The 19,578-nt window shown below is 43.1% G+C and overlaps 1 protein-coding gene across 2 annotated transcripts in view; it reads right to left on the minus strand.

Annotated features, from left to right (window-relative positions):
• Positions 1-570: 570 nt before the first annotated feature.
• COL9A1 (collagen type IX alpha 1 chain) overlaps positions 571-19,578 on the minus strand; it is an 80,389-nt gene continuing 61,381 nt past the window's right edge. For both annotated transcript variants that reach the window (XM_031455939.2, XM_031455940.2), the window contains 6 exons: positions 18,179-18,211; positions 14,489-14,635; positions 14,207-14,261; positions 12,210-12,398; positions 6,865-6,942; positions 571-1,411 (listed from right to left, as the gene is read on the minus strand). In XM_031455939.2, the coding sequence (XP_031311799.2) occupies positions 1,218-1,411; positions 6,865-6,942; positions 12,210-12,398; positions 14,207-14,261; positions 14,489-14,635; positions 18,179-18,211 (696 nt within the window). In that variant the 3' untranslated portion in view covers positions 571-1,217. The remainder of the gene's footprint in view (positions 1,412-6,864; positions 6,943-12,209; positions 12,399-14,206; positions 14,262-14,488; positions 14,636-18,178; positions 18,212-19,578) is intronic.

Below are 19,578 nucleotides of genomic sequence, written 5' to 3' on the forward strand. Positions count from 1 at the left end.
CATAAATCATTTCGTAGCAGTGAAGTTCTAAATAGGAGGGCACTAACACAGCATTGAAATGAAGACTGTGGTTTCTCACCTAGAAACCAAGCAAGGCTAGACTTAGGGGGTCCGTGAAATCTCAGACATCATATGCAAACATATTTATGCATATGCATTTGTGCATCTTTCTGGGATATGGGTTCATATCCCATATGTTAGATTTCATATCCCACATGTTTGTTAGATTTCAAAAAAGCCCATGAAGGCCTCCCCATCACCCCCTAGTACCCACCCTCCAACCCCCACCATGCACACACATATAAAGAACTTCTGTCATGGTAACACCCTCCCGGGAACAGTAAGGGCTTTTTAATTTCTTCATAGAGAAAAAGCATTAATATTATAAACATGCCTACAGAAATACCAGTAAGTGAAAAAATTCTAATGTCTCTAAACCAGCTCAGTGCCTTCTTTTCATTGAACATGACTGTAAGAAAACATGCAAAAAGTTAAGAAGTCGTATTTATTGCTTCTTTGGTACAACCAGAGATGTTACCTCAAACCTTAAAAGAAATAAATAACCTCATCAATAAAACTTACGAATGGCAGGACAGTAAAATTCCGTCTTTGCTTTCACATAGAAGAGCCCAAAATATCAACAGGTTGGAGATGCAATACAGTCCGAAAAAATCCAAGCCAACTGTGAAAACCACCAAGGCTGTAAGGAAGTCACTCCACGTGGTCCAGCCTTCCCTGCAACTCCCAAGAGAGCACACTGATGGGGAGTTTAAGCACCAATTCTATCGTCTATAGTGGGGTTTCTTGGTACCTACTCTGGTAATCCTCTGCAGAGTTGAAACAACATCTGAGAACAAGATCTAAATCTAAAAATGAAAGTAACTACCGCAGTTGAGGTAACCAAACCGTTGTTCTCGTTTATTGGCGCAGTGGCCCACAATGTGTATAGCGCACTAAGGTTTAAGATCCTGGGGACAGGATTGTAATTTACTTCAAGGGAGGGGTTTTGTTTGTATCACTGACGGCTCTGCTGGCTCCCATCCAAGGGAAAGGAAAGAGGATTTATTGAATAGCACCATTGTTCTAAATCTGATTGTCAGGTAGGTCTTCTGGAATAACCTTGAAGGTGATGCACTGTCCCTTTGCCCTGGCTTTGGGCAGTGTTTCTCTCCCAAGCTTCTTCTCCAGGCATGGTTTATGCCGACAGCGGTGTAGCACTAAGCCTTTCGCTGATCAGGACCTTTGCTAAATGCCCGCTGACCAGCCTGCATGGTGCAGGAGGCTGGCTCGCAGAAACCAGGAGGGCCAGGAGGTCCTGGGGGGCCAGGCACACCAGGGATGCCTGCCACCCCTGGGGGGCCTTGCTCACCATCCCGGCCATTCCTCCCGTAGCTGGCAGGACCCGGGTCACCTGAAACACACAAAAGGTTGCACACATGAACAGGGCACCCCTCGTGGCTGCAGACTGGCAGGAGGCACTGGACCTCCCACTGTCCAGCAGCGTGTCCAAATGGCCTTAATAAATGCTTTTGTAGCGGGCAGGGCATAGCTCAAGTGATAGAGCACATGCTTAGCACGCACAAGGTCCTGGGTTCAATCCCGGGTAACTCCTCCAAAAAATAAATAAGTAAACCTAATTACCTCCTCCCCTCCAAAAAAAAAAAAATGTAATGCTTTTGTAAATGATAGAGGATGACAAAAGATGAGGTTGAAAGATGAAGACAATGATCCTTAAAGCTATTTGTCTCAGGTTTTGCCCTATGAAAGTGGCCAGAGGGAAAGACTCGCCTTCCCATAACAGCCTATCAGCTTCTGGTGAGCCCTGACCCTGGGCTCCAAGGTGCTTGGAGACTATTCTGTGGGAACCTAACTTCGGGGTGACACCAAGTCACATTCAAGTTACTCAGGAAGTCCATTAACAAATATCTAAAAACTACTTTTCAACTCTTACAAAGAGAAAGCCCGGATCCAGAGTGTTCTAATTCTGCCTTGCTGGCCTCACGGGTGTGTCAGCTACACTAACTACCTAACGATTATACAGTTTTCCGAAATTTCAAGGACCTATAAAATGTTACTGCCAAACATTTCGTGATTTCTTAAAAATGAACATCGATGTCATTCTCTGTGATGACACTAGGGGGCAGTCGCGTTACACTGATGGAGGCTCAACGTGCCAGGCCCCTTATGAGAGCTCTAATGACACTTGCTGTGGAATCACAGGGATTGTGCACTCAGGCTTAAAAAAACATGGATAAACTTTCAGCATTAGTTAGAAAACTTCTTACACGTCTCACTTTGACCTGAGCTAACTTTTGTGGTGTTAGACAAAGCAGGTTATGTTTAAGGAACTGGTGTATGAAGTGGTTTGTTTAGTTAAGATCCCCAGGACCAAATAAAATAGTGAAAACTGGACAGATGTGGAAACAGGAGAAATGACTATTGTTAGACTTAAGCTTCAAACATGGGTGCCCTTTGTATTGGGGTATTTTTTTTCCCACTCAACATTCACAAGCAAAGCTCACCTATCTGCAGATTTTGCACAAGAAATCTGGTCCCGTGGCCTGGTGCGGCGAACACCACATTCCTGGTGGTCCACACATGACTGTCATTTAGCTGACTCCTCTCCCCAGTGCGTTTCAATGCACAAAAAGAAGTCAAGACCCAACCTTAAATATTTTTTCCTAAAATCCCCAGAGTGCCAAGGAACTGGTCCCCAGTGGACAAGTCTGGGGCAGCGGGCAAAGAGTAACTCTTGATGGGACAGCCGGTCAAGTGATGCCACGAAGAGTTCTGGTGAGAGATGGAAGGTGGGGGCAGGGATCAGGGGTCTAAAGTCCCGCGGATCCCGCTCTGTGTGATCTGCACAGCTGTGTGAGAGGTATAAGAGAAATCAAGACACTGAGTAGTTACGGGACATGATGCCTCAGACGGCAAGACGAGCTCATCATACACCGGCCCAGGCTGCCCATCCTTTCGTCCACGACATGAACCTGGGCACATGCACATCCGCCTCTGTCACTCATCCAAGACCTTTGTCAGGGCCTGTGACCTGCGTTAAGTCTGTATCTCTTCAAATATAAAAGGAGGAATGACAATAGCAGTAAGAGGTAGATTTGCAGAACGTTTGCTACAAGCCAGGCACCATTCTAAGTACTTTACAGGTATGAACACGTCCACAGGTCCTCCTGAATGAGGCCGGACGGTAGGCGTGGTTATTCTCTCCACCGCGCAGAGAAGATGATAGCGCACCAGAGGGAGCGCAGCTGAAAATACGTAAAAGGGCAGTGCGTACACCCGGGCAGCCGGGCTCAAGTCTGCACTTCTCACCTGCCTGCCCTGCCTGCCTCCGGCTGCGAGAAACTCACTGATGCTTTCTGTTGACTTTAACACAGCAGAGCACGAAGGCCAAAACGACAGTCCGTGTAATGGTGATAACAATGACCTGTGGTCTGTATTAGGCAGTGGACCATCACAACCCCAAAGGGCACATAATCCTTAACACTGAACCAACTGAGAGGTAAGGAGGAGAGACAGAGAGCTAAAACTGTCTGGAGAGAATGAAGGAATTCTGATCACTGGATAGATAATAAAGGTGTCAGCGCCATTTTTTCAAATTCATCAGCTATGTCAGCACCAAGAAGAAGGACCAAATGGTGTTCTCACTCGGGAGGCTGAGTCCCAAATCCAACAACAGGGACAGCAAAGAAGGTCGCAGAATACTCTGTTCTGCAGGCTCTTTCCTTTACATGAGATATAGAAGGTTCTGGACAAGGTCCTGAACAGAGCCTTGTTGAAGTTTCCCCCAGGTCCTAACGTCCCATCTTTGTTAGGTTTGGGAGAGACCAGAAATCACATTCTAACCCCATTCCAAACTCTACCAAGGAAATTAAGAACGGCCCAGCCTCTCTGAGGACAGTGAGCTGGTGACACGATTTGCTGTGACCCAGCACTTTGCGTTTATGATGTGGAGTTGAAGGAGATTTCGCGGAGGGAAGGTTTGAGGGGTCGGGAGTAGCAGAATCTTCTTGCTGAGCGACAGCCAGGAAAAGGCCACCAGGGCTGAACCAGGGTCCAGCTCTGCCCTCCATGCACCTCCACACACAGAAGTGGGTTTGTTATATTACTAGCAGTACCACGCGTGAACCTGGATTGAGCAGGGACGGTAGCCAGAAACTGTCCTAAGCACTTTAGATGGACTAGGTTTTTTTTTTTTTTTTTCATTCTCAGAATTATGCTCTCTGGGAGATGGGACTGTTGAATATTATCTCTCCTTTGTAAGTGGGGAAGCTGAGGCACTGAGCAGCTAAGACCTTGTCCAGTGTCATGAAGCCAGTTAGTGACCGTCAAGACGTGAGCCAGGCGTCTGAACTGTGGGGCCCAAGCGCCCAGCTGTCCCCTTTCAGAGCACTCGCTTTAGGGGAGAAACGGCCCCCAAAGCTCTTGCTCAGGGACTTGATGGATTTGGGAAACTGACAGCTGAGCACGTTTACGTGCAGACAAGAGGATGTGAGCTGAGGGAAAGTCAAAGCCCCAGCTGGGGCCTCCGGGCGGGGGGAGAGATACAGACCTTGAGAGCCTTGTGTGCTAAAGCCCTGAGCAAGTAGCATGCTTTGGAAAGTTAGCCTTAATTAAAAAATAATAATAATAATCTATAATCTGGGGCAGGGGACAGTATACTCAGTGGCAGAGTGCCCACTTGGTAGGCACGAGTTCCTGGGTTCAATCCTCAGTGCCTTCCAAAAAAAAAAAAAAAAATCTGTTACTCTGATTTTTCACTAAATGATGTCAAATATCCTGTGAATGAAAAAGTAACCAAAGCCCCAAAAAAGGAAGACCAGATTTCCGAGTGGTACCGGGAAGAGAGGAGCACGGGCTGGCAAAAGGCAGGAAGGAAACCCAGAAGGGAAGGGGTCTTGAGTCCTGAGACGGGGAGCCCACGGGACTTTTTAATAAATCAGATTTAAGGATTAACTTCAAGAGCGGCTGCAACAAAATTTTTTTCATCAGGGAGACAAGATCAGGGCCAGGGAGAGCTGCCAGTGATGAGCTTGTCCCACCTTACCGTCTGCCCGCACACGGACGAACAGCAGCGGAGACGCCTCCCGGCGCCGCGCAAACCCCAGGTGAGCTGCCGCAGGTGGGAAATAGCGCCCCTTGTGGCGGCCAGCGGCACTGCGCAAACGCGAGAGGCTCTTCCTTAACCTCCCCATTCTTAAACTTAAAATGTGGCTCATCCATAGAATTTTTTTTGAAATTAAGAGTCACCAGAAACGATCATATGTTTTTGATAAAGGAAAACCTTGCCAACCGTGCACGTTGCTGGTCCAAGAACTGGTAAGTGATTTGTTAACAAAATGGGAGGAGAAATTCTAAGGCTCTCCTTATAGGATTTATAACCCACAGATAATTAAGTAAATCGTAGTGATGCTATTGCATCAGCTTTAAAACCTCCTATTCCTACTATTGATAAAGGAGAGGAGCACTCAGAAAAGTCTCTTTTCTTCTTCTCTCTTCTAAACGTCCAGCAATGTATCCAGACTCTATATTAAAATCTTCTCTTGGCCTCATTTAACTCCAACCAGATTTTCTTTCCTTTTCCAATCATAAAAGCCTCCTTTTCCAATCACAAACAATCATCGATTTGTGAAAACGTCTCGACAGGCCCATGAATCACAGTCTTAGAAAGGCGGTGTTTGAGCTCTCTGCAAATGTATTCGTAGTTTTTAAGAAATCTTTTAAATGAGAAAATCCCCAGGTGCAATGAAATGGATAATTAGAAGGCAACGATGTTTGGGGCGGCAAAACCACGATTGAATATGTAAGCCACCGACAGAATGAGAGAACCATCTTTTCTTTCTCTAGATTTTCTTCGACCAAGTTTTTCAAATCCACTGTGGGAGCGTGTACCACCTTCCTTGCTCCTTCAGCACAAACCCCCTCCCCTGATTCGCCTCCCCACGGCTTCAGGGACCTTTCTGAGGCATGGCCCCACAGCGACTGGGGAGTTTGCTGGGAGGCTGCGCGCCATTCACACTCTTAAGCTGCTTCTGTGGTTGGACTTGGAAGTCATCCCCCAGTGGATAAGCAAGCGGCCGCCGAGACTCCGGCTACAGAGTAACCAGTGTGTAAAGAGAACGGACGCCCAGAGAATCTGGGCCCTTCACACAGAGGCTACTTTGTCATCTCAGTTGACCCAGATGCATAGCTTTGGGGTGTGGCTTTTGGTGGCCAGGGGTAGGAATGTTCAGGTTTATTTATTTTTGGATATGGGCTTTTGGAGGGTCTGCATGTTTGAAGGAGAAGCTTTCAAAATAACATTTCAGTTACTCCCTGGGCAACACAAACAGTTGAAAACATGGTTTCATTTTCCTGTCACTCTGACTTTTTAAACAAAGAGGAAATGATCAGCTAGGGTAGAAATGGATAAAACCCCAGTCACTCAGAATTTCATAACAAGTGCCTTGTGGCTGCGCTTTGACACTACGTTTTTCAGTATTTATTCGAGAAAGTAATGCGTCAGGTGGGGGGAGGGTATAGCTCAGTGGTAGAGCATGTGCTTAGCATACATGAGGTCCTAGGTTCAATCCCCAGTACCTCCATTTAAAAATAAAATTAAAAAATAAATAAATAAGCCTAATTATCCCCTAAAAACTAAAGTGCTATTTCACGCCCTAATGTGTATTCTCGCTCAAAGAATTCAGACATGATTTACAGATCATCTAACTCTTCATTGAAGTTGGTCTTGAGAAATCTATGCCAGCCATTATTATCATGTGATACACTCAAGTAATCAAAGAGCAATTCTTTGAAATATTATCCCATTCAGACTACCCACTTCTGCCAATTCCCCCACCTCACACTTACCTGGGAGACCTGTCGCTCCAGGCAAACCTTTGGGACCTCTTCCTGGAGGGCCACGATCACCCCTCTCTCCCATGTCACCTGGATTTCATTAGAGAAATGTTATTTTTCTATGTATCTATAAAAATAAAGTTTCATATTTTTAAACTTAAAGCAAAGCCTACATTCAGAAATCAAAAAGTTATGATGTTGCTACAGACTAGATCATAGTTCGTATGTAGCAAGGCAAAAATCAAGTTAATTATTTTAAGAGGTCTAAGGGGAAAAGTCAAACGATTATATCCCTAGATGCTGAAAAGTCATCTGACAATTAAACATGCATTCCTTATACAACATTCAATAAAATAAGAATCTAGCTACTTCTTCAGCATGATAAAGTCTATCTGTCTTAACCCCAAAGCTGGTGTGATGCTTGACGTGAAACACAAGAAGCAGCTCCACTCCAGTCAGGACATTATAAAGACGCCTACCTTCTTACAATTATTTATTATTTGGTGTAAGCCACCCCTGTTCTCAGGTGATATGGCTGTTTATCTTACACCCTAGAAAATCAACTCAGAATCTTCTACAAACAATAAGAGAATTCAGTAAAGGAGCAAGGTACAAAGTTAATATATGGAAATCAATAATTTTCACATATACAATCAGTAATAAGATGTAGCGAAAAAAAGATCCCATTTGTAATAGCAACTAAATTATTAAATAACCAGGAATAAGTTTAATCAGAAATATGCAAATCCAACCTGGAAAAAAATTTAACAGAAGATTAAAAACAATCTAAATATCCGTTGAAGGGTTAAATACATGGTGGCAATTTTTTATAGAGTAGAATAGTATGCACCTGTGAAGAAGAACCAGGAAGCTCTTTGAAATGATCCCCAAGACATTGTTAAGTGAAAAAAGCAAGGGCCAGACCATTTACTAAAGGACAATACAATTTGTTATTAAAAGGCTGTAAGAAAAAATATACATTCACAGATCATCATGGGTATGGATATGAAGGAAGCTAATAATAGTGATTACCTAATGGAAAGGATAAAGGAATCGAGGCAGCTGGGAGACAGGGCTGGGAAAGAAAACATGCTTCACTGAATATCTTTTTATACATTTTAAAATTCTTGAACAATGTAAATTTAGTATTACCAAAAATAAATTAATGAATTTTTGAAATTTAGAGTGTGCTGTCATGAGGGGGTACATTTCACTTCTGCCTCGTTATTTACAGGGAATAAAGGAGCTTTGGATTGCAACCAACCATGCGTCTTTGCAAGACAGTTGAATTCGGGGATCCAGCAGCCACAGAACAAAGCTGTGTTCATTAAACTGGCCCCTGCAGAGACCAAACCCGGAATCTTGGCCTCATTAACACAGTGTCTCAATACCTTAGTCAACTGGTCCTAAATGACTTCTACCGCTCCTAGTAGAAGACATATTCTGTTTTCCCACCAGTATAGTATTACATTATTATTTTACTACATTGTTAGAAGATGCAATGGCATTTTGCAACAAATTCTATACATAATCATTTTTTCCAAATATTCATATCAGCTCAACCTCATCCAATATTGTCAGGTTCATTATAATTTAAAAAACTAAGTCACACACACAACAAAAATAGGAAGAATATCTGTACAACCATCTGCACACTTGTCAAACAGTCAAAAATCTCGAATTATGAAATGAATCTTTAAATAGTTACCATACTTCAATTTTAGCTGTGAATTTCCTTGTGTGAAGATTTTTTTACGATAGTTTTTTCAAAACAATTTAAGTTTTATAAGTATTGTGTAAGGATATACAGCTCAGCTCGAGCCCACACAAACTAGCTCTTTTTTACGCCCATCACCAATATGGCCCTACTGCATTAGGAAGCTAGGACAATCAGTATTTTTAAAACTAACAGCTTAAGCTCTCTTGTTAACTCAGCAATTTAAATGTCATATCGCTGCAATTCTCAAGGCTGGCCATGAGACTGTGCTTCACTTTCTGAAGATATGATATGAAGAGGATAAATTAAAATGCAACTTTCCACAGGGATGGTGTGATAGGGAAGAACAAACTTGACTCCATATGAGATCTGTTCCGTTAGCTCCAACCCTGTGCTGTGTGTCCTGTGCTCAGTCATGCTGGTTCTGCACCTTTTGTAAAAGAATGTTGCCTAGAGCCTGAAATAGACAGGACAGCCCATTCTCAAGGCTCTGACCCTTAAGGATATAACACTTTTCCATTCATACAGAGATAAGAAGTTGCAGAACGGAGAATACATTTGACAGAGCCTTGAGACAAGGCATAGTGACATATCTACTTGACTCACACTAAAAAAAATCTAAACATACACACAGCCTCACTCAAAGAGACTGAAAACTACCCCAAATCCCTGAACATTTAAAATGTACTTATGACATGAAAGACTTACTTGATCCTAAGCAATGTGAACACAAGGCCGTCCGGGGGTCTCTTGTGTTTCTGCTCGAGCGTCACATGACATGAACACACATGAAACAGACGCACAACAAGGCTGTGGCTCCAACACATTTGTGTCAAAGCATATAAAGCATGGGGACTAAAGCCAAAACACACATCAACACGACTTAAGCTTTGAGTGTGGTTTGAAGCCTGTTTCTATGAGTTCCTATTAAAAATGTTCTGCTGTGTTTTTCAGAGTAATTTTTTAGAAAGAAAACAGTGATTTGATTAAGACATAGCCTGCACTATTAAATGCTTTAGTAAAACCTATTTTAGTAAAACTTGTCTATGTAGCAGTTTCTCTGGAAAAAGACGCTCAAAGTGTCTCCATGGCAAACCAAGACCTACACCATTCTTTCTTTATTAAGTGAAAAAAAAAAAAAAAAAGCAACAGGGCACAATGAAACACATCTCTGATCAGAGGAACATTAAGTTTCAAATGGTGGAGTGTTTATTCTGAAAAAAAAATTGATCTGTAACCTTTGGGTAGTAGAACACTACGTGTTTTCTACCAAATAGGACTTTTATTTAGTGTATGTGATGGACAAGAAAGATTAAGTCCACTAACCTAGAATCATACATTTCCGAATTGTGACGGTATTGACTGATACAGTCCATCTGATTACTCCTTTCTGTCCACACCCCAAATTTTAAGAAGTAAAACTGAGAGAAGACGCTGTTTTAAAGGAACCCAATGCCAAGAAAGGTATAGGGGGGAGAGAAAGTTCTTTAGGAAGAAAAAAAAAGAACTCTATCGCATCCAGATTCTAGGCTATGTCACAAATACTGCGGGAAAAAACAGTCCCTTATACGATCAAACTGTGCCTGATGAATGAACTTACTGCTAGAGATCTTTTCCAGGTTCCAAATACAGAAATAGATTTTTCTTCCTTTCAAAATAAGGTTCACCTGCTAGGGCCAACCCAGCCCAACCCAGACACAACTCCACACTGCGAGGCCAAGCATCCCAGGACGTTTCCAGAACAGCCTCCTGTATTTCCAGTGCTTCTCAGCCCTGGCTGCACATTAAAGTCACCCGGGGAACACGGTGAGAGCCTGGTGCCCACACTATGTAAATCAAAGTCTCCGGGAATGGGACCCAGGCGCGGGTAGCTTTCCAAGGTCCCCATGTGAGTCAAGTGTGTAGCCCGGGCTGGGTAGGCAGCCCTCGGCAGACTCTCCCAGGGAAGCAGGCAGACAGACATTTTCCTTTCTCCGGGAATAAGATGGGACTTCAGGGGTGATCTCTTACTAAGTCAGAGTTAAGCTCTGTCCCAAATACGGAGACTTCGCTTTAGCCAGAGGAAACGGGGCTGTGATGTCCACCGCCCCGCAAGATGCTCCTTCTCGGTGGGAAGACGGCTGACATCCCCCCACCAGCGCACCAACCCTGCTGCCCCCGCTCCAGGGTTTCTGATTCAGCGGCTCTGGGCCGGTGGGAGAACCTGCCTTCCCAACAGGTCTCTGATGATGCGGCCGCAGAGGGGCCACTCTTTGGGAACCACTGCTCATCATGCGCTCAGGCGTGGGCGCGGGCACGGCACAGACAACTAAGCCAGCAATCCGCCGGCGCGGTGGACTTTCCTCGAAGAGGTGACGCAGGGAACAGGGCCCGACCATGGGGAGAGCACCTCCGGTAGGAATTCCTGAACCGAAACTAAAAGCAGGACCAAGATGAGCAGCCATGGGATTCTTTCAAACACCCGGTTCTCTTTAAGAAGCCCTCTGAGTTCTCTCCATATTTGATTCTGTCCAGCCTCTGAAAACATGGAAATCTGCCAGGTTGACCAGGGGCCCCCATTAGGGCTCTTTTTTTTTTTTTTTAACACGCAGCTCTGCGCATGCCAAATAGGAAATAATGAACAACACTGTTTCAGCTGAGGGTGCAGTGAGCTGAAAGCATCAGCAATTCACTGACAGATCCAAAAAGACAGCTGGCTTGACTTCTGACCGTTGGCACCATAGTATTTATCCCTAATTGGGGCACCCCTGTTTAAAAAACACACATTCCTCTCTTGGTTTTGATGCCTAGTCTTTCTGAAGTTCCCCGGAGAGCTGTCAGTCACTCGTCATGATACATAAACTCCTCGCTCTCAGTCCTCTCCGTAAATTATCCAGGGCACACCCCCACCCCAAGCTGACAGACTTACTCAGCTCAACTAGCAAGCACCACCGGGGGCAGCCAGCCCTCCTGCAAGTTCTGCGGAGTAGCTAACCCACTCATAATCCTATTTTCCTGCAAAATAGCTGGTCTCGGGGGCTTAGCTTTCTTTCAACAAATGGAGAAAAAAACAGACTCTCTCACAGTCTCTCATATTTTAAATAAGGAATAAAATTAGATTGAATTTCAGAGCTGAATTTCAAATCTGACAGCCAGTGTCACTCTTTAAAAGAAAAGGGAGGCAAGAAGGGGGAGGGGGTGGGGAGGAGAGGCAGTGTTAACTCCTGATGTGACCTGTCTGATGTCCTGCTAACACGCTGCATTAGTTTAAGCTAACACGTACAAAACTTCAAGGGCTGGTTGCCATCTCAGAAGAGCGCTGTGATGATTTTAAGGGTCTCAAGAAAAAGAAAAAGAAAAACCTGAATGATCCTTTACCAGATCCCATGAGGTTTATTTTGAACTATGGTTAAGGCAGAGTGTAACTGAAAAAGATCGACACCAAATGGCAGAAGACCTTAATTCTGGTGTTTGGTCTACTGTTGTCATACACCAAGGTCAAGAAAATATCAAACAATAGTTTTCCAGTCTCGACCATCACCACCTAAAAAGAGAGCAATCCATCGTACTGCGCAGACAGCTGGCGCTCGCTAGGACACGTGAATTCATCTGGGAAAAAGCCAGTGCACGTCCCTGGTTCCACGTGGGCAAAATGCCTTACCTTTAGGTCCTCTCAAACCGAGAGCCCCAGGGGGACCCTTCATGCCTGGGAGGCCACGATGTCCCATCTGGCCGGGAAAACCATTCTCTCCGGGGGGTCCTGGGGGACCGGGGGGTCCAGGTGGCCCTGGGAGCCCAGAGGCTCCCGAGTTGGGACGCTTGAGGCTAGCAGCCATCTCAGCAAAATGCTCTAGAAAATAATGAACAAAAGAGCCCAGAATCGTCAGACACATGGAAGTGAGTCAGATGAAAAGAGGGGTATTTCAAGTGCGTTTTTTTCTCAGCGTGTCACCAGAGCTTCAAAACCAGTGGTGAGAAATAAATAAAGTGGGGTCATTTTTTCCACAGGCTTTCTGCCAGGAGGCTTCACTGGGGATGCTTTTCTATTCAGCCCTCCCTGGATAAACCTGGTCCTGCTGCTTTGAGACACGGGGGGAGGGAATAAAAGACCTTAAACTGCAGGGCTCTGGGCTAAGCAGTGCTCCTCAGGGGTGAGGGTGTCACCTGAACCTGCTGGTTATCTGAAAGCCAGGAGGAAAGTGAGTTTCTCAACACGGGTAGGCAGTGGATGTCCAGAAGCTTTCTGAAAGCCAAGGACATCATCCAGAATTAATACTGAGACACCCTTTGAGACCCAGGCTTACATTTTTAGCTTGAAGATACTTAAGTCACATGAAATATCCAGAGAATTCACGACTTCCTATTAATAATCCATCCCAGAAATTTTTTCATGCTTGGAACAGATACCAGACATTAGAGCTCGCTCCCTAAGAATGGTCACAGTCTGTCTGAAAAATTAATAACTGCGTAGGCTTTTCCAGGAATCATTAGAGACTAAGAACCATCCACAATAACCATGGAGAACAAGAAAACAGTCCCATTAAAATGCTCTCAGGGAAATATTCTAGTGTAATATTTTTTTAAAGCTTTTAGGGTGTGAAGGACAATATAAATTGGAAACCCATTTTAACCTAGATTTTAAAGTTGTTCAAATAGTGCCCTAAGTTGGCTTTCTTTAGGTAAGAGTTAACATAAAATCGTAATTTTCTCAATGTGAAATATTTAAAATTGAAATATCGTGTCAAGATAAAATGTCTACAGTATTGGTTTTTAAATATAGAGGTGACAATTCCATTCTGCAAAACCTGATGAATCCACTAGATAAACTTACTACCTCGTGAATGTACGAAAGAAGAATGTTCTTTCATGATAGAACTGATTCCAACAAGAACAAGATAATTAATAGCATCGCCATAGTTACAGATGAATTCAGAAAAAAGGCTAACAAATGCAAAAATATGTCACTACTTTGGTAAAATTCTAGTTATTGATTTTCTACATACATGGTACCTGAGTAGAAGCAATGTCCTTATGCTTCTTAGAGGCATGGAGTCTGCCAATTATTTCTCATATAATCCACGGAGAGAGTCTAGGTCAGTGCCAGGTGCACAGTAGGCAGTAGGATGTTAACAGGAGAAAGGTTCTGTGAATTTGTGTTCCAAAGGGGAAAAAAGTGTGTGTGTGGATGGGTGTGTGTACTTTCTTATAAATCAACCCCACTGGCAGAAAAAAAAATTCCAGGCTAACCCAAAAGGCAATATTTTTCTTTTGAGGCTATAAGCTATTGCAAATGGCAAGAAATTGGATAAAACAGAATTGAAATTGTTATTCAAAATCTCCCACCTTTATGTCTGTGAGTCTTATGGTTACCAAAGGGGAAGGGTTGGGGAGGGATAAATTGAGAGTCTGGGATTAGCAAATACACATCACTATATATAGAATAAACACCAAAGTCCTACTGTACAGCACAGGGAACTATATTCACTATCTTATAATGACCTATAATGGAAAAGAATATATATATATGTGTAACTGAATCACTGTGCTGTACACCAGAAACTAACACAACATTGGAAATCAACTACATTTCAATCAAAACAAAAAAAAATCTCCCACCTTTAAAACACACAAAATGTCAAGCCATTCTGATGTATTTACCTTGAATGACTCTTACGCAAACCTGCTTAATGTGCTGATCTGTGGGTGCTCTACCCTGGGGCGGAAAAGAAAAAAGACAGTTGTACACAGAACCATAAAGGGGACATTGTTAGATGATCAAGTGTCAGACTTGGCAAGGAGCCAGATCGTCTGGATTTACAAGAGAAATGGCCCAGCTGCTGAGGAGCTGAGGTCTGGTCCTGCCCAACCGCCCCTCTACCCCCAACCGGTGCTGTGGGACGGAGTCCCCAAAGGGAACCCCAGGGACTGCCCATCACTCACTGGAGGGCCCTGGATACCAGGCAGGCCGGTGGCACCCTGTTCTCCCTGCATGCCTCGTGGTCCAGGCGGTCCTTGAGGTCCTTCCTCTCCAGGAAGCCCCCGGCTTCCTTCAGGCCCCCTCAAGCCAGGCTCCCCAGGGTTACCTGACTGGAACACAACAGCACACTGTAAAACTGGGCCACGCACAGGGAATGTGTCTGCTTGATACCAGTACAGGCACTGACATGAAGCTGTGGGTTGACTTGCATCCCATTACCTAAGACGTATTTGCTCAGAGGCTGCGAATCCTCCAGGTAAAGACACACGAGGCCACGCAACAACACTCCCATCTCTTAGAATTCCAATTCATCTAAACTTTTTAAAGATCTGTCTTTCTGGTATAGGTATTATTTCAAAATGTTAATTGGAATAATCCATTTTTAAACCACACTCTTCATACTTTAAGCCACTTCTAACAGCAAGGTAGTTTTTAATGAAACGTGTTAACTTTTCCTGGCCACCAAAAGGCTGCTGAGTTCACAAGACACATTACGTGGTAGATCACCAATACAGAAAGCATCAAATAAATATATTTCCAAGAACGTTTAGCCTTTATCACAGTCTCTGGAGAATTTGGAGAAGTCGCATGTGTCTGGGACTTATAAAATACTAGCATAAATTAAATCAGTGTATTTAAAATACTGTATTTAAAATTAATGCATTTAAAATACCTGAACAAAAAGTGAGGGTCCATAATTTAAGTATTGAGGAAGTTAAAAATCTAAATATTAAAGATGTTAAAAAATAAATCAATGATTTCCTTAGCACAAATGCATACACCAATTAGATTTTTCTTATGAAAGCAGACCACTAAAAGCATCTACAATAATTCCTTTGAAAAGAGACTAAACTCATTCACTTGTTGTCAAACAACCTCTAGTGGAATTTGTGGTATAGTAGTTCTGGTGTACAATTGTTTACAGAATAAGAATGAGAAGATAAAAAGGCAGGAGGCATCGAGGGAATGCTAGGGCTCAAGGCGTAAATGTTCCTAAAACAACTCAATCCTGCTTCTTTTTCATATGCAACATTTGCCTAGAAAAAGCCAACTCGTTCCAACATTCAAATGTTTTAAACTAAAGGAAGAAAGGTGATGAAGCAATGCTTTCCCTAGACACATTGAAATAAAGCTCAGAGTGTGCTTTTTCCCAATCTCTCTTTATGCAAAAAAAAAAAAAAAAAAAAAAAAAACAACAAAAAACCTGACATTCATCAAGTCAACCTGTCAAAATTGCTTCTATGAATAAATTATGGCTTAAAAGGCTTCCTGAAAGTCAGGGTCAATGGGGAGAGAGAGCTGAGGATGGAATGAAGGCTGGGCAACTGTCATGTGACCAGGATGCAAAACCATAGCAACTTCTAAAAAAATAAAATAAAACCTGGAGAAGAAACCAAATGAATTCAGAATGCACTAAGAACTGGCCCGCATGTAAGAAGGAATGTGAATGGTCTTTAGGAGAAGAGGAGGACTTTCAGTTGACAGCCAGTGACCTCAGAAAACAGAGACTTCAGTCCTACAACCACTAGGATCTGGATTCTGCAGACACCCTGAATGAGCTCAGAAGTGGGTTCTTCCCCAGAGCCTCCAGATAAGAGCTTAGCCATCCAATATCCTGTTTTTGGCTTTTCAAAACTCCAAGCAGAGTCCAGTTGAATCAATCCCAACTTTTACCTGCAGAATTGAGATTTAATTAATGGCTTTGCTCTAAGCTGTTAAAAAGAAAGAAGAGGAAAGAGAGGAAGGAGGAGAGGAGGGGGAGGAGGAGGAGGAAGATGAGGAAGGGAAGGGGAAGGAGATGGAGGAGGAGGAGAAGGAGAAGGACTAGAACTAGTAGAAAACAAAGGAGACCAAATCAGAGGGTGATACCTAGCTGGCGATGTCTGCAGTATTGCTAGAACAAGGGGCAGGCAGTTTTGATGAAGATGTCAATGGCCAACATGGCCAGGACATCATAAGCGTCCCAGGTCTTTGGGAAAGAATTTCTCAGTTGAGGAGCGGGCTGCTGAAATAGAAACCAGGGACCAGACCTCGCCCACTTACCGGGTTTGTCTGTGCTGAAGTCACTGAGGAAAGGGGAAGTCTTTCTCTTAGTAGCTGTTTCCCCTGATTCTGGGGCTGTACTTCAATTTCATCGGTGTTACTCAGATAGTGTCAGAAAAGACAGGGGTAGGAAGGGTGGTGATAAATCAAGAGCTAACTCCTAGTATTATATCCAAATTTAAATGGAATGAACTCATTTGACATCTGCACTGTTCACCCACTTTTTTTCTCTTATAACTTGAATTGTCACCATTGGACATCAGTGACTATTTCTAGACAGTAAAGAAGAATTTCCATTCCCAAATTCTATCGAGGTTTATTCTTTACATTGTTCTCAATCCTCAACCATTGTTGTCAGAGATTCTTAGGCACAGAGGTGTTACTTGAAGCCTGAGACTGTCACGGGGCGCTCAGAAGCAGTATGTAAACAGCTGAAGTGACACAATGTGATCATTTCCGTCTCAGTGCTGTGTGATCAGCCCAGGGCAGGGCACTGGGACCCAGCCTGGGCGGGTCCTTCCAGAGAAAGTTGGGCTGAGGACGGTTTTAAGCGCTTAAGTAGGAGGCACTGTTCTAAGGAAAGAGGAAGAGTGCTCCAGGCTCGGAGAACAGCACACGGCATGAAAAAGCATTTAGTTGAGCTGCAAACAGATGAAGTTCCAGAGAGGTCGGAGATGCCTGGTGAGGTAGGGGGACCGCTTCGCTGAAGCCTTTGTATACACTTTGCTAAGGGTCTGATTTTACTCTATGAAATGTTATTCTTCAAGGGTTTTAAGCAGAGGAGGGATTTTGTGGGTTTTGCCTTTTTTTATCTAGATGACACTGGCTGCCGTGAGGATAGCATGTTGGGAAGGGACAGAGAGGCTTTGGCTGGGGGGGGGGGGGCGGGGGGGAGTGGATTCTGGAAATAGTAAGGACTTGGAAATTAATGGATCCTGGTGGTAGTGACACTTAAGACTGAAGTCTCAGCTTCATCCTTCCTACTTATATTATCCTAAATTTCTTACTAATGAATTTGCACAACATTTAGCAAATCATCTGAGGTCTGCTAATGATTGATTCTCTAATTCTGAATTCATCTCCTCTCTAGGGACATCAGCTGAGTTTCTGTAAAGTGATCAATTGAATGAGATGATCATTTTCTACCTCTAATAATTATCTGTATTTTCTTAAGCATCGTGCCTGTGACTGACTTCGGCAACTAGAATACAGAGGAGATTAAGAAAATTACTGAAATATTTGCAATGATACCACTGACAAGGAAATTCAGTTCCCCTCTCTTCACTAAGCACAGTTCAGTTCTTGTAAAAGTGACCCATTATGGAAGAAATTACGACGTACTCAGTGAGCTATTTAGGAAAAAAAAAAACTTCCTTTAGCATAGTTAGGTCAAAATACAGTCCCATTTACACTGTTGTACACTGTTGTAAGGTCTTTTTTTTCCCCCTTTGGACTAATCCATTACTTAAAGAATAAATTTAGACATTAATTTCCTTAAAGGTAAGTCCTTTTAGAACTGAATTTTACAGAATGATTTCATAAAGCAGAACATTGCATTTTCTACAGCTTTATTGATATTTTTATTTTTATATCATGACTATTATACTTACAGATCCCTTTGGGCCAGGTAATCCTATATCTCCCTAAATCAATAAAACACAATTATATTAGAACATTGTATTCACATCTGACAGTTCACTAAAAACATTTCAGAGGGACTGTGCTGCTGAAGTCTACAAAACACCACAAACAGAAGAACCCTGGCCCTGTAGAAAAACATTAGATTCAAAATCTGGATTCTGGTCCTAGCTCTGCTGCTTAACTTTATGACCGTGTGTGAGCTTTGCAACCTCCCAGCCTTGGGTGACCTTGTCTGTTAAATAACAGGGTTGAACAGGCGCTCTCCAAGGCTCCATCCTGATCTAAAATGCCAGGTGTCGAGAATTAAAGGTCTAAGTCAAACGATATTAAACCACCATGCTGCTATAAATAACACAATAGATATTTAAACAAGGTGACTTCATTTTTGAAACCCTAACAATATTTTCAAACTTGTCCCCAAAAATCTATCCGAATAAATATGCATGCTTTTATGCCTAAAAAACAACCTTGAATATCTCCCACCACTGGTTCTAGGTATAAATTAGCTTGTTTTAGCATATCAGCACATCTGCACTACAAAAAAGAATGATGTAAAACATCCTCTTAGCGGGGAGGGTACAGCTCAGTGGTAGAGCACATGCTTAGCATGCACGAGGTCCTGGGTTCAATCCCCAGTACCTCCATTAAAAAAATTAATTAAATAAATAGACAAATAAACATAATTACCTCCCCCTCAAAAAATTTTTAAAAATCCTCTTAGCTTATAAAATGAACAGTTTTAATAGAAAATAAAATTAGAATAATCCTTTTGTCATTGACTTAATAGTTGGGAAGCTTAGCCTAATTCAGATGTCACATTTATAGTAACTCTAAATCCTAAAAATCTGAATCAAACAACATTACCAGAGTTTTCTCCTGTACTAAGAGGTCTCTGAAATGACTTTATGAGAACTCTGTCACCTCCCCACCCCAAAGGACCCAGCATGTTTCCACACTAGGTCACGTTAGATTGTGTCAAAACCAGATAGCTGAGCCCACAGACCTAGCAGTGTGGGCGGCAGCGGTAACTTGCTCTCATTCTCACTGCCTTCCTGGAGATACAGCTGCAGCCTCCTCTGGGGATGGAAGTCTCTTCTTTGGAGAGTTTTAGACTCAAGAGAATGGCCACCACGGTCACACTTGTGAGCCACAACTTCCCAACTATAAGAAAAATTTCCTTTTGTTTCCATGATAAGCACTGTTCATAGACTTTCTACAGTCATGTAAGAATCACCTTGAATGTCTAGATGGAAAGTCACCGAAAATTTGCCCTTGAAACGGAACACTTTGTCCTCCAAACGCTTCAGGCTAGCTCTATTGATCTGAGGGTGTTTCCCTCTGCTTTACTTGATCCTGGCTACAATTCTAG

The sequence above is a fragment of the Camelus dromedarius genome, chromosome 6 (genome assembly GCF_036321535.1).
Source record: "Camelus dromedarius isolate mCamDro1 chromosome 6, mCamDro1.pat, whole genome shotgun sequence".
Taxonomy (NCBI): Eukaryota; Metazoa; Chordata; class Mammalia; order Artiodactyla; family Camelidae; genus Camelus; species Camelus dromedarius.